We start from the raw sequence: 23,197 nt of genomic DNA on the forward strand, positions 1-23,197 counted from the left end.
GGTTGGGTACAATCCGAAAACCTCGTCTTTCTCGAACTAAACTCAACGGCCTGTTGATCAATCAATTTTCGGAACGCTGCTCTTCTTGCTGGAACAGTGACGATTTCAGATTCGCGACGATCGACATGACGAGGAAACCCAACGACGGAAAATACAGAAACAAAATTAACGACTTTCTAAACGTTGCAACGTTGTGAGAAACGTTTCTCACAACGTTGCAACGTTTAGAAAGTCGTTAATTTTGTTTCTGTATTTTCCGTCGTTGGGTTTCCTCGTCATGTCGATCGTCGCGAATCTGAAATCGTCACTGTTCCAGCAAGAAGAGCAGCGTTCCGAAAATTGATTGATCAACAGGCCGTTGAGTTTAGTTCGAGAAAGACGAGGTTTTCGGATTGTACCCAACCATGGAACTCAACGAGGGCGTGGTTTGGAAAATCGGAAAATCGAAAGTCACGTTCGAGGGTGACAACATGAAAGTCAATTTGGGTGAGAAAAACAGCTGGAACAGGTATCCCGGCACGGTTGGACTGTGGGAACTCATCACCAAACAAGCAGCCAAGAGATTACACAGACGAAGATTACCAAAGTTACAAGAAAATTTTGATCATGACGGATGCCTTGTACCAAAACAACAACGCTACGCAGAATCGCGTCAAATCTAGCAGCGGCGAAAAATACAAGAACCTCATCAAGCCGATATGGAACCAGGTCAAAACAGGCAGCGGCGTCAAACTCTACAACAACCTGCCCAAAGAGTTTGTGTGGGTTGACGACGTGCGCAAGCTCATAGACAGGTTGTTGGTTATTGCAGGAGAGGAGAATACAGGCAACAGCAACTTTCGCAACGAGAAGGTAGGAATTGTGGACATGGTTAGCTCCAAGCTTGCCAACTTCATTGTGAATGACGACAAAGGCATAGGGTACCTCATCAAAATCATCAACACCCTACCTCCGAAATTTTGGAACGTGGCCGAAGGCCGAGGTCTCGTGAACGACATCATCAACAAGCTACCCTTCAAGATGCACTTGCCAGGTTACCAGTACCGCGGCCCCGGTACCAAACTCGAACAGCGAATAAAAGAGAGGCGACAAGAGTGTGAATCCCCTGGATGCTGCATACAAGAATCACGATATTGCCTACAATACCAATACCGATCTCGATGTACGTCATGATGCTGACAGAAAGTTAGAGCACGCAGCTTTCGGGAGACTCGTCAGCAGAGACGTCTCGCTGGGCGAACGGGTCGCCGCATTAGGTACGACCATCGCCATGAACACGAAACAAAAAAAAATTGGGGTGGGGTCTATAAATAACAACCTACCCGAACTGCTCTGTAAAAAAATGATCAAGGTATGATCACCAAATCCTCTGATGGCATCCCAGGGAGTTACAAGCAGACAGGTATTATCGCTACGTTCAAACCAAACTCTGAGTTCATGGAGCCAATTATCTACACACCCTCCCCACCGATATACTTTCCTGTATCTCGTAATCGCATAGACAACATAGAATTAGCAGTGACAAACAAGAAGGGGGAGGTAGTTGATTTTGCAGGAGCCGCGACCACTGCCGTCGTGGAGATTAACATATAATAAATAACCATCATGGAACAAATCGAAAGTTACGAGTTGCAGTCCTTCCCTCCCAACCGTCGCACGTTTGCCAACCTTAACGAAGCGAATCGAGAGATAGAATACGATGTGGACGTCGGGGATAAATTCATTCACCCTCACAGAGCTGATTTGTACGTCAAGTTTGATGTAGTGAAGAGAGACAACGGCGAAGCATTTCTTGCCAACGCAAACCTAAGACTCGTAGATAATTTTGTGCCGTACCTATTCTCGCAGGTGGAAGTTAGAAAGCACGGCACCGTCATCGATAGGGTTGACTACCCCGGGATTACCTCGACTGCCGTGGGAACACTGAAACTCTCCAAGACCGATGCAGCATACTACCAGGCAGGGGGATTCGAAGCAGGTACAAAAATCAAAACTCAAAGTCACACAGTACTGTTTCCCATGCGTCTGCTGCCCGGTTTCTTCTCGGACTACAAGGAGATCATGTAGAAGGGTAGTTTGCGCGTCACTTTTCGCAGAGCTGCCAACGACAACGACGCACTGATGCGTAACAGCACTTTGGGCCCGGACGGGACTACCTTGCTTCCCAACACACTACCCGACGCTGCCAAGTGTATTGTAAGGTCCATGGAGCTGCGCGTGCCAGTGGTAGAATACGAATCAAACTATGCTCTCAAGTACAAAGCCGACATCCTGAAGAATCCTCAAGTGCCCATTCAGTTTTATGGCTACCAGTATCATATTTGAGCAGGTCGCTTGTCACCTAAACACTACAGCTCACAGGTTGGCAAAATCTGACATGAAAGCAGATAATACGCTTAAGTCTTATTTATATATAATTTTCACGGGCGTACAATATTGTCAACAGTATCATATTTGAGCAGGTCGCTTGTCACCTAAACACTACAGCTCACAGGTTGGCAAAATCTGACATGAAAGCAGATAATACGCTTAAGTCTTATTTATATATAATTTTCACGGGCGTACAATATTGTCAACAGTATCATATTTGAGCAGGTCGCTTGTCACCTAAACACTACAGCTCACAGGTTGGTAAAATCTGACATGAAAGCAGATAATACGCTTAAGTCTTATTTATATATAATTTTCACGGGCGTACAATATTGTCAACAGTATCATATTTGAGCAGGTCGCTTGTCACCTAAACACTACAGCTCACAGGTTGGTAAAATCTGACATGAAAGCAGATAATACGCTTAAGTCTTATTTATATATAATTTTCACGGGCGTACAATATTGTCAACAGTATCATATTTGAGCAGGTCGTTTGTCACCTAAACACTACAGCTCACAGGTTGGTAAAATCTGACATGAAAGCAGATAATACGCTTAAGTCTTATTTATATATAATTTTCACGGGCTTACAATATTGTCAACAGTATCATATTTGAGCAGGTCGCTTGTCACCTAAACACTACAGCTCACAGGTTGGCAAAATCTGACATGAAAGCAGATAATACGCTTAAGTCTTATTTATATATAATTTTCACGGACGTACAATATTGTCAACAGTATCATATTTGAGCAGGTCGCTTGTCACCTAAACACTACAGCTCACAGGTTGGTAAAATCTGACATGAAAGCAGATAATACGCTTAAGTCTTATTTATATATAATTTTCACGGGCGTACAATATTGTCAACAGTATCATATTTGAGCAGGTCGCTTGTCACCTAAACACTACAGCTCACAGGTTGGTAAAATCTGACATGAAAGCAGATAATACGCTTAAGTCTTATTTATATATAATTTTCACGGGCGTACAATATTGTCAACAGTATCATATTTGAGCAGGTCGCTTGTCACCTAAACACTACAGCTCACAGGTTGGTAAAATCTGACATGAAAGCAGATAATACGCTTAAGTCTTATTTATATATAATTTTCACGGGCGTACAATATTGTCAACAGTATCATATTTGAGCAGGTCGCTTGTCACCTAAACACTACAGCTCACAGGTTGGTAAAATCTGACATGAAAGCAGATAATACGCTTAAGTCTTATTTATATATAATTTTCACGGACGTACAATATTGTTAAGAGTGTTAGTTTCCGTAGAGCTCTCTTTTTCCATCTTCCCTCTATACAGTGAAGCTGTAGAAGACACAATTAGCTAACCTAGCATACAACATAGTTTCCTAATTAATATGGATATTGTCACACATTCCTCTTATTTTATACTGTTGTAAATGGAAAAGATTATGTACGGTAAATGTTTTGTACATTATAGGGAAAAAATGCAAAATATCCCCCAACTTTAATTCGATCCACCTCTGAATCGAATTTTTTACATATTTTCACGCCGCCATATGTTGTTCTATTTTGCTTCTTTTACTTGCCTTGCTTAATTAACTCTCGCTAATTAGCATTTTTTTTGGAAGAAGTCAACTAGAACAACATATGGCGGTATGAGAAATATGCAAATTAAAGAATATTTTAGTAATATAAGGGCCCTAGCAATTAGCTTCGTCGACTAAGAGTACTCTTTTAAACGTCTTCAGCTAGATCGTATTACTACGCGAGGACGTTTAAAATGTTTGGGTGTTGAAAAAGTTTGACTTACTTTTTATTTCTATTGTTTGCTAATAGATGGCGCTAATAGTACCCCCTCCCCTCCCTCTCCCTCCTCCTCCTCCTCTGCTGTATGACAAATAGCACAAACATAAAAATCAAGATTTTGGAGAGCAAAACATAAAATTTGCATGCATCTGATGTCGAACTAGGAACTTTTATCTTTCGGGGAGTCAATATTATTTTTTTACTCAGTCGTCATATAACATGAACACACGCAAATATTCACATGTGCTTTTATTATTTTGTGTTCGGTAAGTACAAGTATATTCTTACATAAATTATTGTTTAATTTAATAAATTGTAAACTCGAAGCCTGCTATACTAACACTCCTTCTGTCTATTGAAAGCGAATGTTGCGTGCATGCGGAAATAACACAGAAAAAAAAAGCGGATGGAAGCAATTTAAAATCAGTGGAGCAAGGTTAGTATTACGAGAGCGTAAAAACATGTGCTTTCATTCAACTTCGAAAAATAAGAATAAATGTGTGCATACAGAACACATATGCTTTCTTTTCACAGTTGTAAAATCATATAAATTGTACATGAAGTAAGTTACGGGAAGGCTCTTTCTTTTATGTCTGTGTATATGTTGTACAATTAGGTACAAGTATTGTACAATTAGGTACAAATTGTTGTACAATTATTTTCCCCAGTTGTCCAGTTGGAGTTGGGGGCATAACACTGGTACTATTTGTAATCACAGTGCTTACTCATGTATTTTGTTTAATATTTTATTTCAAATTCACTGTCAGAAACTAGTGTTGCCAGTTCCTGGATGTAGGTTTACCTACTCTGTTGGTTGTCACTGTCAAGCTTCCAGTATTCGTACAGCATAAAAAGCTATAACCCCCCTCTCAAAATATATACATTGTATACGCCAAGATGCTCAATAGCCTAGCAACACATCATGAAAAAACATGCCAAGAGAACCCAGTGGGTTAGGTTAGGTTAGGTTAGGTTAGGTTAGGTTATGTGTTAGGTTAGGTTAGGTTAGGTTAGGTTAGGTTAGGTTAGGTGAATTTAGGAATGTTGGTTGCTACGTGCTTGATGCCAGCTTCGAGTTTTGGGTGGTTGTTCTCGAAACCTAAAAATTCTCCCATGGTGCCCAGGTCCACGGTCTCCGTCGCGGATAGGATATACATTGTATACGCCAAGATTTTAGGAATTTAGGAATGTTGGTTGCTACGTGCTTGATGCCAGCTTCGAGTTTTGGGTGGTTGTTCTCGAAACCTAAAAGTTCTCCCATGGTGCCCAGGTCCACGGTCTCCGTCGCGGATAGGATATACATTGTATACGCCAAGATGCTCAATAGCCTAGCAACACATCATGAAAAAACATGCCAAGAGAACCCAGTGGGTTTATAAGTCAGTGCTGCCAACTCCTATTTGTAGGTTAGCTTAACCTATGAAAAATCATATAGTAGAATTTTTGTAGAGTGGGTAGGCAACACCGACGAGCATCAAATGATGATTTCGAGCCTCAAATAATGATTTCGAGCATCAAATAATAATTCGAGCCTCAAATAATAATTCGAGTTTTGTTAGTGTTGCCAATTTCTATTTGTAGGTTAGCTTAGCCAGTAAAAGATCATATAGTGGAATTTTCTTCGGATGGGTTGGTAAAACCCAAGCCTCAAAAAAAAAAAACATCCAATAGAGTTGCCAGATGTAAACAGAGGGCAATAGACCCCCCTCATAAAAGGCTACAGTAAAAACCCACAGTGTTGCCAACACTAGCCCCCCAACAGTATTGCCAGACATAAAAAATACATGGACCCCTCAGACCCTTTGATGAAAATTTACAGTGAAAAAAACCCAGTAGGTTAACAACACTGTCAAAAAATCTACGGCAGTATTGCCAGATGTAAACAGAGGGCAATAGACCCCCCTCATAAAAGGCTACAGTAAAAACCCACAGTGTTGCCAACTCTGTGCCCTCAAAATATACATCATAAAAGGCTACGACGAGCCTCAAATGATGATTCGAGCCTCAAAAAATTATTTAGAACTCTCCAATTGTCTCTACTGTAACACTGCGAGAAAAACCTATAGCTGGCAACAGTAATGAGCTCATGCCTTACAAGAGAAAACCATTAAGACGATCTTCACTTTCTGGCGTTGAACCCGTGCAGTGTTGCCATCCATCCATCTCTCTCTCTTTTACGGCAGTGCCGGCTCTCCTTGCCCAGTATATGTAGGTTGGCAAAAATTGCTTTATGCACTGTAAAGCAAGCCTCAAGCAAAGTTGCCAGCTCCTTGCTTTAGGTTAGGTTAGACCAAGGAAAAAAAGCTGTAGGTAGGCTGTCGGTTGTTTAACTCTTCCCTCTCTCTCTCCCCTCTCTTTTTTTTTGTAAAAAACTATGGCAAAAATACCAGTAGGTTGGCAACCTTGCTTTATGCACTGTAAGGCAAGCCTCAAGCAAGGTTGCCAGCTCCTTGCTTTAGGTTAGGTTAGACAAAAAAAAAATCTTGGTGATTTTTTTGGAGTAAAATTTTTGGTAATACTGTGTCCGAAAATAGGGGGGGGGGTTTATGCCTTACAAGAGCAAACCATTAAAGCAAGCCCCACCGAGCTTTACTTTCGGGCGTAGTGTTGGCAACACTGCGAGAAAAAGGTTGCCAGCTCCATGCTTTAGGTTAGGTTACCCCAAAAACCTTGGTGATTTTTTCGGGTAAGGAGTTGGCAACACTGCGAGCCTCAAATGATGATTCGAGCCTCAAAAGAGGATTTAGAACTCTCCAATTGTCTCTACTAATGTTCTTTAATTGTATTGTTCATTGATTCCATTCACATGAAGATGAATGAAGTATTATTTCTTGTACACAAATGTGAATGTTAGTAACATTTGTACCTTGTTGGATAGCAGATGACACAAGGAAGTAATTAAAGTAATTTGTACGCTTCGTGTCATACCATTTTTGTAATTAATACGTTGCCAAGTAAACTAAGAGTGCATTTTTTATCATCACTTGTAAGTTTAGACCCACCCGTTACTTACATGTGATTGTTATTTGGGGAAAACTTTTTTTTCAACGAACCACTTATTTGTTAGCTATCAGAAAACGCTGAAATAAGTTCCATACAATGAGCAGTTTTTTCTCAATTCATCTTTTTATGTGGAAAATTGTCATTTTTTTTAAAAAAAACCAATAGAAACTCGATTATCTCGAAAACTACTAATTTTCGGACGGATATCATATGGTCAAATTTATTTCAAATTGTCTCGACATAGTACCTTCCGTCTGCTACTTCAGGACAAAACGCGAAGTGCACAGCAACTTCGTCTTCTTGGGGTAAATATAATTATTTTAGTAAACCAGAACAATAATTACGTGGATTTTATCTTCAGTGCAAATTTAACTTGTTTAAGTAAAATTTTCCTTTTACAAGAAGTTTTAATTTGATATATTTTTGTTCCAAATGATTCACCTTCTTTAAATGAAGCAGTATGCCAACACTAAGCATTATATTTTAAGATGTGATGTTATTAATGAATATCGAGAATATTGCTTATGTCTTTTAATGTAGCTTTAATACAATACTCCACATTCACCTAAGTAAAACGCCAAATACGCATTCCGTAACAGATTATTCACTTAGGTGAAGGCGAAGTTTTATACTATAGCTGCATTACAAGACATAAGCGATATTCTCGATATTCATTAATAACATCACTTCTTAAAATACCTATAATGCTTAGTGTTGGCATACTGCTTCGTTTAAAGAAGGTGCATCATTTGGAACAAAAAATATATCAAATCAAATATTCCTTCCCGGCTGTAGCAACGCATTAATGCGAGCGAAGCGAGCTAGAAAATTTTTACTTCCATTTCTTTGCAGGTTCAAGAATATTATTTTAATGGGGTGTCAATACATTCTTAGGATCCCGAGATATTTAGTATTTTCCAGCTTCTCTATTGGCACATTCAGGGTCGAAAACGTGTGGATACCATATCGATAAATAAAGTCTCCAAAATATAATGTTCGAACTCTTTCCCCACTACATAAATACTTGACAATCTAAGATTTAACACTTTATCAAGAGTTTCCTATCTCCCCCCCTTTAAATTAATACTCAATAATACCACAAAAATTTCTATGCCAATTGCAGACTTACTGTTGATATTGATAAGTGGATATTGCCTCCTCCAAAAAAAATAATTATCAGCCTCCACACCAGAATTTCCGCAACAGTCCAAGACAATAGTAATACACACGAATTGGATATCCCCTCAATTTAATGCTCAATCCCCCTCTAACTAAAACACCCGCCATAATCTAAGACCTAGAGTTGGATACTAGCCCCCCCCCCCAAAGTTTAATTCAGAATCCTTCCAAGAAGCCACGTGTCAATTAAGGCCTAATATGTAATAGTTGGATATTTCTGAAAGCCCCCTCCGCTTCGATAATACCCTTACACATTTTATTTTCTTCATCTAATGCAGTGATTCCCAAAGTGTACGCCGCGGTGCCCGATTGTTCCAAATATGTGATTGTTTAGTACATTTCAAACATAAAATGTTTCTCAATTTGAAATACAGCGTGTAACAAAAGTCCAGGAACACTTAAAAAATATATTGTAACGAAACCAGTAGCATTACAAAGTGACAAACTACATCATTTCAAAGAGTAAAGTTGTAAGTTTTTTTTCTTATTGGAGGTGTTACGTGTAGCTCCATATATCGTCGCTAGGTGGTGTCATAATCAAGATGGCGCTTTCTGGAGCTGAGAAGGCTTTCTGCGTGCTAGGATTTGACAAAACAAAGAGTGCAACGGATGTCCAACGAAAATTTAGGATGAAGTACGGGAAAGCAAGGGAAGAGGGGAAGGCGAAGGGGGGGGGCAATATTAGGACAAACTACACTTTTGTTGAGGCATTTTGGGTGGCAGAAATTACCTTTCAACCCTAAAGCCCCCTACATTGCTTTGAAATATTGTCCCCATCATGCTGAGTCAACCCTAACATTGTCGGCTCATTTATATATATATATATATATATATATATATATATATATATATATATATATATATATATATATTATAGTTGGCGAGAACTGAAGGAAAGGAATAATTTGCGCAGGCAAACCCGTGAGAGAATTAATATTCTGGTGTCTTAGGTCGCCTCTCTCCTTCAGGCCCGTAGCACCGGGGGAGGGGGAGCCTATGGCGCTATTCACAGAGCGCGCCATTCAAAGCTTTTTTTAAAATATATTTTATTTCATTGGTTGATTGGATTGGTTTGTCTTACTTCGCTTTTCTGCCATTTCTGTCTAAGGTAATTGTGCTGCAGTGGAGGCTCTTCTGTGTTCGTTCGTGCTTTTTCTTTCAATTCTTGAACGCCACCTGGCACAATTTGTGTAATCCACTACATTTGCTCTTCGCTTCACAAGCTACGGTCTATACTTTACTGATGGAAGAGTTGTAAAAGCTATCGAAATCATTAATCAGCCGAATAGTCTTCAGCTTTGTCATTATTTGCTCCAAATCTTTCCAAATTTCCTAGATAAAAACACAAGTCGGTCGCGTATTGAAGGATGCATCCTTTCCGAGCGTTAACGTATGATGGGTCTGAAGGTCGAATGCGCTGGGGTCAGATGGCGAAAGAGCGGGTGGCGCATGACTCTCGGTCACACGATGACGGATTCCAATGTTCATCCTTAAGGAAAGGATTCCCCTTAATTTCCCACATCCTGTAAGGTGCGTACTGAGACATACGAGAAAGCATGACGAGGGACTTTGTCATCAACTGATTGACTTGGATATCTGCCACTTTTGGCTAATCACGAAGATGAGGATGAGTGATGATATGATGAAAGGATCACTAACTTGGCGGGGGGGGGCACTTGCCTCCTCCAACAACTCTTCAGGCTACTAAACTTAAAAGATAATGATGCTCTTGTTAACCTCTTGCGGCCTGAGTAGCGAAGTAGTGAAGTGTATATTTTTATGATTGTGCAAATGTAAGCTATACAGAAAAAAAATATTTCTGGATTTTTATGGGATGGAAAACTTATTAATTCTGTCCCTCCCCAAGTTAAGTGCCAAGTTTGATTCTGCCCCTCCCCCAAAGTTAAGTCCAAATTTTGATTCTGCCCGCACCAAGGTTAAATTCCAAGTTGTATTCCGGCCCCCCAAAAAAGTCAAGTCCCAAATTTGATTCTGCCCCCCCAAAGTTAAGTCCCAAGTTCGTTTCTGCAACCCCCTCCAAGTTAAGTACCAAGTTGGATTCTGTCCCTCCCTCACAAAGTTAAGCCCCAAGTTCAATTTTGCACCCCCCCCCCAAAGTTAGGTCCCAGGTTACGCCCATGGTCGCTTGGGTTAATCGCGACGATGAGGATGAGCAATGAAAGAAGGATATGGATTATGGGACATACACAAGAATACATCCATATCGTAAACTTTATTTGAACCTAGGGTTTCTGGCATCGCACCCTGCAAAAATTGTGGGGCAGAATAACACAAATCGTGGTCTTACAAATACTCACGTAACAGACCAGGTATGAAATCTGAATTGAAGTTTGTTCAACATGTCATCAATGGACACCAACTACATAGGCCTTTAACAGTGGAATATAAGTTGTGTTGCACCAATTTTGGTGGCTATCGTGAGAGAATGTCCTCATCATCTGTGCCTTCCTTGTAAAGCTGCCCTCCGTTCCTAAGGAGTAACGGACGGTAGCCGACAGTTCCCTGCCAACCTTCGGGATAGCTGCTGCATTCTTCAATACACACTCATTAACTTGCAATTAGACTAAAAATTAAAACTTAAGAAAATTCAGGGCCTCCCCGATGGCGCAGTGGTAGCGTTGTCGCCTTGTAATCAAGGGGTCCCGGGTTCGATACCCGGTGGAGGCACAAGTGCTGCGGATCCCACTTTAAACTGTAGGTCCAGTCCCGATTAGCCTTACTGTGCATAAAGCGGACTTAAAACACCAAATCAATCAATCATTAAGAAAATTCAATGTAAACCACATCTGTGCAAAAATTTAGTTATTTAATTATTTGCTCCAAGACATGTTTCTCTTCTGTGGGAATACTTAAACAAAAGAATATGTTAATCTCGTTTGTGATAAAAGTAAGCAGTACCGTTACTAAAAAACTAATCACACCTAGAAGAATTAACTAATTCCAGTTATGGTCAGCAGAAAAGGTAACCAGTTATTGTCACTAGAAAAGGTAACCAGTCACTGTCACTAGAAAAGGTAACCAGTCACTGTCACTAGAAAAGGAAACCAGTCACTGTCACTAGGAAAGATAACCAGTCACTGTCACTAGGAAAGATAACCAGTCACTGTCACTAGAAAAGGTAACCAGTCACTGTCACTAGAAAAGGTAACCAGTGACTGTCACTAGAAAAGGTAACCAGTGACTGTCACTAGAAAAGGTAACCAGTCACTGTCACTAGAAAAGATAACCAGTTACTGTCACTAGAAAAGGTAACCAGTTACTGTCACTAGGAAAGATAACCAGTTACTGTCACTAGAAAAGGTAACCAGTTACTGTCACTAGAAAAGATAACCAGTTACTGTCACTAGAAAAGGTAACCAGTTACTGTCACTAGAAAAGGTAACCAGTTACTGTCACTAGAAAAGATAACCAGTTACTGTCACTAGAAAAGGTAACCAGTGACTGTCACTAGAAAAGGTAACCAGTTACTGTCACTAGGAAAGGTAACCAGTTACTGTCACTAGAAAAGGTAACCAGTTACTGTCACTAGGAAAGATAACCAGTTACTGTCACTAGAAAAGGTAACCAGTTACTGTCACTAGGAAAGGTAACCAGTTACTGTCACTAGGAAAGATAACCAGTTACTGTCACTAGAAAAGGTAACCAGTTACTGTCACTAGGAAAGGTAACCAGTCACTATCACTAGAAAAGGTAAACCAGTTACTGTCACTAGAAAAGATAACCAGTTACTGTCACTAGAAAAGATAACCAGTTACTGTCACTAGAAAAGGTAACCAGTCACTGTCACTAGAAAAGGTAACCAGTTACTGTCACTAGGAAAGATAACCAGTTACTGTCACTAGGAAAGATAACCAGTTACTGTCACTAGAAAAGGTAACCAGTTATTGTCACCAGAAAAGGTAACCAGTGTCTACCACCAGTAAAGCTAACCAGATACTGTCACTAATAAAGGTAACCAGTTACTGTTACTACAAAATGTAACCAGTTATCGTTACTCAAAAACTAACTGGCTCTTTCTTCACGCACACATAGGCTAATCGCGCCTGGATTAATTTTAAAGTGGAACCCGAACGACATAGTCTTCACAGGCATCGAACTTAGGACCTTTCGATTACAAGGAGATAGTGTTACCTCTACATTTTTTTTTTCATTTAAGAAGGGAAATTCCTAAGCGGTAGTTTCCTCTGTCATTTGCTTCCTCATTTTTCTATTTCTCAATGGGACAAACACAAACGTCAATGTCTTACCTGGGATGCGAACCCGGGACCATTGACTCTTTGGTGCGCTGAGGTAACCACTCCACCATGGAGGTCAACATTTAAGAAGATAATACTTACTCCATCTTGGAGGCCCTTAAAAAATTCCTGGACCTTTAACAACTCTGACAGAAGTAAGTATAAATAGCTACAGCAGCAAATGGTACTTAATCGGGCTATTTGTTCTTGCGGCACCCTGTATATGCCATATCGACGATTCGATTCTGGGAACTTTGGCTTCATAACGCTTTACGCTGACCACTATGCCACGGAGGTCGGCTATAGCTAAGGTCAGTTACGGTAGGTGGATGGTATTCCCTGCTGCTTGAAAAACCAATACTCACAGGAATCGCATAAGCAGAGCGTGCTGGGAGAACAAAAAGGAGACATATTTTATCACTCATTTCCGATGAGAATAGCACGTTTTGAGTGGAAATAATGTGTGCGTACTCATTGTATACCAAGACCAAATCACCAGCATAGGTCATGTGAGAGATTATATGCATCACATGTCATTCCTTATCTTCGAGGATGTTTTGATGGACCTTGCCTCCCTATCTTGAGTCGACGGTCAAATATTCAGTAATAGTCTCAAAGAAAAGATTGTGCCAGAAGGGTCAAAGCTAAAGAAGTGCTACTTATAACGTGTACGTACCAGCTAACTGTAGACAAGGCGAACGAGAACAAGTCTCTGCGCAAGTGGTGACGCGAGATGGCTCCACCAATGAACAGATAGAGAAACGGGATTGCGTAATGGGCGACTGGAGTTACCCGATTTCGTTCTTTGTTCTGTAAGTGTTGCAAACTTTTGAAAACGATAATACGGTACGCACGTGGCAAACCGTATGTTTGTCTCCAGGTCCGTACGATTTTTTTAAGAATTTCTTAGGGAAATATTAGGGATAAAACTGCAAGAGCAAATTTTGACAAGCCGTGCATTTAGCGTACGGACTAAGGCCTGAACCGTACGTCCGTATATGCCATGAAATGTTTGTACATGTACGGTCAGGAACGTTTGGTTGACAACGCTGCGCTTTCACTACTCGATTTCCCCCTCCTCTGCAGCTATGCGCGACCCTTCTCTGCAGTTAGCTGGGACAGAGGATACAATTCTTTCTTTCAAATCCTCGCGGACGCCAAAGGTAATGTTAAATAGTAGGCCATATCCGCTAAAATAGTGAACATCTGATAACCATAGCTATTACAACCAGACTTACGATGAAAATCGCTGACACAGAAAGCAACCAGTGGGTAAAGGCGATTGGTTGTCAAAACTGGGAGGGCAGGAACTATTTACTTTCTCTTGGTAGATAAGGCTTATTATTCAGAGGCCATAGTGCAGGGAAAGAAAGTGGCACAAAGTGGTTTAAAGCGGGGTTGCTAAAGGTCCAGGAATTTTAAATAAATTGAATTCCGGTCCATGGATTTTAAATAAATTCAATTCCGGTCCATGGATTTTAAATAAATTCAATTCCGGTCCAGGAGAGAAATTCGGCAAGCGTAAATGGTTTCTGGACCTAAAAGAACTGTTTTATGTATAAAGTATTTCATTTCGGTCCAGGAACCTTTTTACCAGATCAATTTAAATACGGTCCAGGAACCTTATTTTTTTAGGATCAATTTAAATTCGATCCAGGAACTTTTTTAATGATACAGTACGAAACTTGGACCGAATTGAAATTGTGCGAGAATAAAGATTCCGGTCCTGTATCCAATAGAACCCATTCGAATTTATGGTTCCTGTACCTTTAAGAAACCTGTTCTTTAGGCATTAGAAAACTTCATCAGTTGTTGCGTTGTTTAACGAAACGCTGACGTAACTTAATTCTTACCTAAAATCCGAGGTGTAGTTATAAGAATTGTTCAGATTTGTTCACGCGCTATCTCGGCACAGAGCCAAAACAAACGCACTGTATATTGCTAGTCTAACCGTACACGAGTAAGGGTGTGTTTCGGCAGTTTTCTTACAAATCTAGACTTTTTTTTTCCTCACGAAAAAGTACAGGGTGTTCATAAAGTCCCAGTACCATTACAAAAAAAATAGCTCATAAACTACATGCAATAGAACAATGATGTTGATTGCAAAATGAGCTACAACTCTCCACGTTCACATGCCATACACCTCAATGTGCACCCCTCTAATTGCTCTCAGAACATCAAGGCGGTAATACACTTCTGCCCATACTCGCCCCAGCATATCAGCAGTAACAGTTACACTGTCCGTTATTCTTCTTCGAAGAGTAGCAACATCTGGAACAAGAGTGCGGTAAACACATACAGTCTGGCTTTCTCAGCCGAGACCACTAACGGAAGTGCGCATGCGCCAACCGGACGTGTTTAGTAGTTAAATAGGGATGACGGCACTTTGGCCAGGAAACTGGTTCCTCGAAAATCGTCTGCTGTGGAAACAAGAATGAAGTTTCAGCGCAGTAATATCGCTGCCAAAATACATAGAGAGGTGTTTACGAATTATGTAAGGGTTCAGAACGAAATTAAAGCCATCGATATACTATATCAGCAAACAGAACATATCAGGGAAGTATTCATGACGTCACATTAGTAGATAAACTTGTTTGTAAACCAGTAACTTTGTTTTAGATCAATCAATTAAATTGATATCCTTAGTAAATATTATAATTAGCACAAATGTATACAGCATTAATCAGGATAGTATTCGCTAATAAGAGTGTTATTGTATATAGTATTATAAATATAAATATAGTAACTGAATGGTGTGTGACACTTTCTAGTATAACGAGGGCGTTTTGTAGAATGTCCAACAGGGGACCAAAACGTCCCAATTTTCTTTATTTCACTTCGAAACTGTTTCTTGTGAATTGTAAGAGCCATCTCAAATCACAAACCCAACACAGCAAGCGGTAATAAACGCAAGCAAAATACCACAAGGTAGTTGGTTAGTGCTTGCTTCTCCCTGCTTCCCCTCTCGCGTTTGGAATCGTCCTTTCGAGGTAGTTTCGTCTTCCTTGGCCGGACTGTACACTCAGAAGAAGAAATCCAAGGGTGCGATATCAGGTGAGCGCGGTGGCCAGGGTAATATAATGGTACCGGGACATTATGAACACCCTGTATTTTAGTATTTAGAGAAAAATTTCTACGTCACTTTGACGATTTGCTAGTATTATAACATTTAGTAGCTATGATAGTTTTGCCTGTTTCTAGTAATAATTTAGAGTGGAGTGCATAAGTATTACTAACCAAATCTATCATCAGTTTGTTTTGTTTTACGCAATGAGAGATCCAAGAACTGAAATAAAACGCTAAATAAGCTACCGACAACCTCTGCGCCAGCAGATGTAAAAAGCCAGTACTTAGAAACACGGAGGATGCAAAAGGAAAATCTTCACGGCAGTGGCGAAGCGTGACATTTTTACGTAGTCATCGCAAGACTTGCCAAACGTCATGGTCAATCTTTCAACCGTGGAGGGGGGAGGTGAGATTTCTACATTGATAATGATAATGATGATAGCAGTGTTCGTACAGACGTGTGAAGTAGAGATGGCCAACTTCTCTCCCCGAAATCCGGGTAGTAAAATTTCCGAATCGAGATTTTAAATTTTCCGGAAATCCTGATGTTGTTGACCATCCCTGGTGTGAAAGTAAGATTTGTTAGGGAAAAGATTCTGTCTAAGTAAGAATGTCTGTCACCTCGAGAACAAAAATCTTGATCAGTCTTGTCATTCGTATGCATAGTAAACACAAACAACAACATTGAAGTACTTCGTCTTTTGTAAAGTAAGAGCATTATTTTCAGAAAACTATATTTGAACCGCAGGATCAAAAGAAAGAAAAAAATTGAAAAGGGGAAATACTGTGAAGGAAATACAATGGATCCAGAACTGCTCCCCCCAGCTCTTTCTAGCACTAACCGTGGGGAAATGTATGCTTTTGATTACTTATGACGTCACTGAAAGCCTGCCGTGTTTGTAAACAAGGAGGCTGAAAAAGGGCCTGTTATGGCCAGACCTTCAAGAGCGGGGGACCTTGGATTCGCAGACCTTCTGCAATGAGTTGGCCCGCCTGACACCATTGCACTCAACAGAAAACGTAGCGCATCTCTTGCGTATTTCTAGCTGTTTCATGGCGTCGAGTGACTATTTTCGCTCAAATATGCGAGTATTCTGACTTATTTTTTACTTCTCTAAAATATTTAAAAAGCAATTTTTTTTTATCATTTTGCTTTGTCATCGCCGCATCTCCCGATGACCGGACGCTTCGCCTCTGCTTCACGGGGTATCGGGGGTTCGGTACTCGTTGGACTCACATAGTTCCAGTCACTAGCATCCTATCTCTGCGTGAAGTGGACTTAGCACTTATTAAATCAAACAAAGACCTCCAAATGAGGGAACGTTAAGCACGAAGTTTTTAAGTGGCACGTACTTAATTCTAGACTGATATGTTGTGACCCCGCAAACCATTCTCCTCGGACGCTACTGGTCATGGGCGCTCGCAGAGGAGGGCCAGGGGGGCACTTGCCCTCTTGAGATTTCTTGAAAGCATAAATGAAGTTCGAATGGTGAATTGTAGATATATTTTATTTAAAAAATAGTATTGTTTTCTGTGACTTACAGGCCGTATTATCATTATCATTATTATTGTATTATTATTATTTGAAGTATGGTTAAATTTAAGCTTACAGTCTATTTACACTGATTATCAAACTATAAAAAACAGTTTCTTGTCCTACATGAATTAATGTTAAGTATACAGTTATGAAAATTGTACTATATAGATATATAGAAATGGAAATTACAAATGTATGTAATTTTTTTAAAAAATCAGTAGTATAGTAATAGTAATGTAATAATAATAATGACAAAAATAAAAACAATATTAATAGCAGTAATAATAATAATAAGTTTCCGTGAATGCCCCCCCCGAGAAAAATCCTGTTGGCGCCCTTCCTACTGGCTATGCAAGTACGCCCCTGAAATCCTACGTGAAACATGAACAAGCATGCCTCGCCGACCTCAATGCCGGCTACCATTCCAGGGGTCCCGGGATCGAATTTCCCCTTAATCAATTTCATCATATCATCACTTATCCTCATCCTCGCGAATATCCAAAAGTGGCAGAAACGAAGTAAGATAAACCAATCAATGAACATGCACAGGCATTACGAACTTTCGAGTTTCGGTTTTAAGTCAACGTTATGCACAGAAAAGCTAATCGGAACTGATCTACAGTTAAAGTGCACAACAGTAATCTTTCTGTAATCGTCGAGTGTATCAATACGCTATTCATGACAAACATTGAGGGATAGCAAAGTGACGTACCCAGGCACGAATCCAGGAATTCCTTTCGGGGGAGGGGGCTGTACACCATTTTTTAAGGGGTATAGATAGAACCTGATAATTATATGTTTACGGTCGGTGGTGGCAATTTGGTTCCAAAGTCGGCGGGGGGGGAGGGGAGGATGGGGTGCAAGGAAAATTTACTTTCTCTTGTTAGACAAGGCTTAGGATTAAGAGGCCATAGTATGGACGCAAAAAAATGGGGAGCAACTATCCCCTAAATCGTCACCACTGTTTAAGGCTCTCATTTTAATAAGAACGTGAAATCCGGACATTTTTTACCACTCGACTCCTCAGTTTCCATTAACTATCTTAGTATGTGTATTCGTCCATTTCTTCACATCAGGCATCAAAACATCTGTGTACCAGGTAACCAAAAGTGTTTTTACGAAATTGTTGCACGGGATGGACAATCCACTCGACAACACGAGATTCAAACTGTGTTGCAAACTGGATGCAGACAGTTCTCGAATATTTCTCCGATTCGAGCCTGAACACCACTAATGTGTCTTGTCCTCCCATGTTTGCAGCTCTTTTAAAAGCCGAAACCCGCCAAATTGTTCATATTCACGCCTAACACTTTATGATGTCAGAGACAACACAATTTTTCTCATTTGATAAGATTCGGTCAAAGAATATCTATTTAGGAATGGTTCTAATTAATTGGTTCTTTATATCCTCATTATATTCTAGAACGTTCCGCTGAGAAACGATTCGTAAATATGGCCAGTAGTTCGACTCCTCTTATTCAAGAACATTCCCTCTCGCGCCTTCCAGAGATTAGAAATTACAACGAATCGCCCTGCGTGTGGAGCTACCTTTGTTGTGCAGCTTCCAAATGCTGACAAGTCTCTAGGCAGTGCTCAAGTTTGCTGCGACAACACTGAAAGCTTAAGAAAAATTTACGTGCAATATTATCAACAACAGGGTTATAGAACATTCTCTGTCTTGCCATGATAAGTATTTCTCTCCTTAAATTATCGTCACATTATTCAAGAAGCCAAAATTCTAATTTTATCTAATGTAAATAAAAATATTTCCTGAAGGTGTGGGGGAGGGGCCTCGAGTGCGCTATTAACAATAACAGGGTTATAGAACATTCTTCGTCTTGCCTCGATAATTATTTATCCTTAAATTATCGTCAGATTATTCAAGAAGACAAGAACCTAATTTTATCTAGTGTAAACTGGAAAATTTCGTTTTCTGGGGAGGGGGAACTCGAGCCACCTGATTCCAACCTTGGATACGCGCTAGTAACAATAACAGGGATACAGAACATTCTCCGTATTGCTTCGATAATTATTTCTCTCCTTAAATTATCGTCACATTATCTTATTTCACACCACAAGAAACAAAAAACCTAATTTTATCTAGTGTAAACCGAAAATTTTCGGGGGGGCTCGAGCCCCTAAGCCTCCCCCTGGATACGTGCCTGGAGTACCATAATCAAAATTAGTATACCTTTCCCAGCTTTAAGTAACAGGGTTCGTAGCGGACAGATTTCATCACGTTTAGTCATGCTAGTTTGATATTCATCCGTTAGGAGGTGCTGGTGGGTTCACTTTGAATAGGCAAGTGAGCGAGCTGCTACCATCTGGTGGCAACGCTGAGAAACATTAGCACATGGACATTTCTGACAAAATTACGTGGTGTAACAAGGGGCTGAATGCATTGGCGGATTTACCGGCATAGGCACGTGGCCACAGGATTAAAACATATTAAAAAATGATCAAGTAGCTAGGAAATACTTAACACTTTTTCCATATTCTAATATTTACTTGCTTCCTGGCTGCCCATTTTTGAAGATAGCACTAATTGAAGGGACTGGCATAAGACAGGCCTATCCCACTCCAAGCGACAAATTGGATCCATGCGGAATTTAAGAAACCTAGGCTATGTAGAATATGTTATGTAAACTACAAGATTATGAATCATGTTAATTATGTTAAAATCTGCAGCAGAGGGTTCAACACCTCCCCCCCCCTTAAAAAAAGAAGTTGCCATGCAGTAAATGTAAATAAATGTTGCCGTTCGTTGTGAATCAGCTTTGTGCTGACAGGCCTCTACGACAATTAATGTAAAACAATGAATAACAACATTTATTTATATATTTACTACGTAGAAGACGACACGAAGATAAATAAAAATACATGTTATCATTATTATATCACATTGTTCATAAAATAATAACAGTATCTTCACATTGGCTGGAATAATAAAATTTTTCTTCTTCTATAAATTTTGCTGTTTTTTAGTTATTTTGGTATCAATATTCTTGGTAGAACTGCTGATTTTATACGAATTTAGTGGTCTTAATTAAAAATTAGATGAATAATGAATCAGTTATTTCAATATCATAACATCATGCTTTAATTGCTACTGTAATAATAATAATAATAATACATTTATAGATTATTGTTAACAATATGTATTACTTTTTGTACTAAAATTTTAATTCCTGGTAATAATAATTATTATTACATGTGTGACACTTGGGTTTGTGCGAGGACAAATCACGAACTATATTTCTACATATGTGCTTACAAGTATAATCCGTTCGTTTTGACTCTGGGCCGAGATGCGTGTGACATGGCGCAGATGCCGGCATTTTTGTTCCGTAACGTCTCCCTTATTTACGCACATATCTTTAGCATTTGGACAATTATATTTATATTGCATAACGAGTTCTAACCTGTTCAAAGTTGTCCACGCGCTATCTCTACCCAGAGCCAGAACAAAAGCACTGTATGCTATGTATAACATACAAGTGCCTGCGGGCAGGTGTATGCAGGAGTGGAATTGAATATCACTAGGGCATTGAAGTTGAAGACCTATAAATTGCCAAAAAAATGGCCTATAAAAAGACGTAAAAATATCATAAAAATGACCTTAAAACTGAAAAAGGACGTATAAATGTGATCCAAATTAATTAATAACTTCATTTTTAATTACATATTTAATGTATATGGTCCTATACACCGTGCTGAAAGCTTCAAAACAAGAGAAAGTTGCCACTTACAGCGCGACCTTCCAGACAAGTTACGGTTGAAGGACCTTGTACCGTACCTGCTTCAGTCGTCCAAAAATGTTCTTCTCTCGTTTCAGGGATGGCTCAAATATATTAATTATTTATTTTTATTTCTTTAGTACAGAAAGGATGTTTAAGAGGTGATGGTCATGATTTGATGTTGATTCGAATTGAGAATGGGCAGTAAAAACGTATTCAAAAGAAGGTAAAGTTGAAAAGAGCCGTTAAGACTTAAAAAAGGCTAACAAAGAACCAATAAGCCAAAAAACGCCGAAAAAGGCAAAAAAGAACAAATAAAACCCACCTTTTTCTGGCCTACCATAACCCAAAATTATGTTGGGCCTCGTCTTCGGACACTAGGAAAAAAGGATATTTCCTCAACTTCCGGGCCCTAAATATCACAAACAAATGCCCAGTGTCCACACTTCAGTCTTACTTTGATGCGAGATCCATAACAATGTTACCGATTTTATTCCTTACTTTATGTACTTGCGACGCACCGTCCAACAAAACAGGCATTTGTTTAGTAAAATTGTGGAAATTTTTGGCCATCTGAGGAACTAGTTGCAACAGAAATCCTATTTTGAAACGTTTACCACTCTCCGACCTGTAGGTTCACCGCCATCTTTTAAAATGGCGCCAACAATGCACTTTGAAAATTACAAAATAAAAAATATCTCGAAAAGTGAAGATGCAGAAAATTTGCTAAATTATGGTTCTTGTTTGATAAAGCTACCATAAATCTTAATTGATTTAGAAAACTTCAATTATTTACTTTAATTTTTAGAATTAGCGTAAAAGTTAGTTTCTGACAAACTATTACTTACTTTGCGTTTCATCCTCTCGTCCAACAATGGGCTGAACATGGCGAAAATCATGTTGAAAATAAAAGGCTGGTTTATTATGTGAAATGCCTGAAACCTCATTGGGAAGCAGTACTGAAAAATAAAAAAAATAGAAAATAGAAAAATGCTTGTAAAAATGAAAAACATTATCACAGAATTTCCACTGTTTGAGAATCATATTCCATATATTTCTGTTTTCAAGAGCAACCAAATGTGGAAATTTAGCCCCTATTAGTATCTAACCATCAAGAAAATACCTAGAGATGTAAAAGACAGGTCTTTCTTCTTATTTGTTTTCCAATTATACAGTTAATAGTAGTGAAACATCTCTGAGAAATTTTCCACGATTCTTTAACACTGTGTTTAGAATTCGAATTGAAGAAAATGAAGAGTCCAATTTGCTCCTCTCTCTCTCTCTCTCTCTCTCTCTCTCTCTCTCTCTACCTTTCTCCTTTCTATCTCTTCGTCTCTCTACTCTCTACCCCTTTCTCTTTCTATTCCTATTTCTCTCTCCCCACCTCTTCTCCTATGTATCTTCATTTCTCGTTATTTCTCACTCTCTCTCTCTCTATCTATCTTTCTTTCTATCTCCATTCTCTCTTCCCTCATTTCTATCCTATCCTGAAAGGTAAAATTGAGATGCTCAAAATTGGTATTTAAGTTTCCAGCTACTTTCATCTAATTTGAGAAATTGTGTATTCCTTCATTGTGTGCAGTTCTGGCAGCAGCCTACTAGGCTATTAACAATTGAACAGACATTTCTAAGTAAAACCTCTCACACAAAATGCCGCATATATAAGTAAGAACACTGTCCACATACTGAAAGCACATGCCCTGATTGGTCTCTGTGCAATTTGGCGGACATAAACGATATCTTGTTATCTGTACTTCTGAAATCTGGTAGTCAACATCGTTACTTCAAAGCTACCTAACTGCAAACACACTTGATACTCCCAAAATCACCTGCCTTTTTCTTGGAAATTATGAGTGTGAAAACTTTCTGAAGGTGCCGAGACCGACACCTCCTTGAAGAAACTGAGACCAACAGAGACTTAGTGTACGAGACCATCGTTAGAGACTCATTCTTCGAAATATAAATAAGGTGGCTCGACAGCCCTTGAACGGTCTAGACCGATCTACCGACTGCCAGTCTCCCTCCCACAATCCTACCTAGAAGTGTGGACATCAACCTGTATTGTGGTGACGTGAGGTCAGCACGTCGAAACTCCAGCCGTTCTAGAAGATATCCATGACCGGGTTACGCTACTCACTCGTAGCTCCCCAATTTCCTCACGATGGTGGGTTCCCAATTTCCTCACGATGGTAGGTTGCCACCGGTCCTGTACACAGGCCGAAAACCCAGAGACTGAACCCAGGCGGTTCGAACCCATAAT

The 23,197-nt window shown here is 39.6% G+C and overlaps 1 protein-coding gene across 2 annotated transcripts in view; it reads right to left on the bottom strand.

Annotated features, from left to right (window-relative positions):
* The window catches only part of LOC145979800 (alpha-tocopherol transfer protein-like), a 155,605-nt gene that overhangs the window by 19,588 nt on the left and 112,820 nt on the right, over positions 1 to 23,197 (bottom strand). For both annotated transcript variants that reach the window (XM_083112811.1, XM_083112810.1), the window contains exon 6: positions 21,786 to 21,896. In XM_083112811.1, the coding sequence (XP_082968937.1) occupies positions 21,786 to 21,896 (111 nt within the window). The remainder of the gene's footprint in view (positions 1 to 21,785; positions 21,897 to 23,197) is intronic.

This window comes from Lepisma saccharinum, chromosome 26, assembly GCF_977018435.1.
Source record: "Lepisma saccharinum chromosome 26, izLepSacc3.1, whole genome shotgun sequence".
NCBI lineage: Eukaryota > Metazoa > Arthropoda > Insecta > Zygentoma > Lepismatidae > Lepisma > Lepisma saccharinum.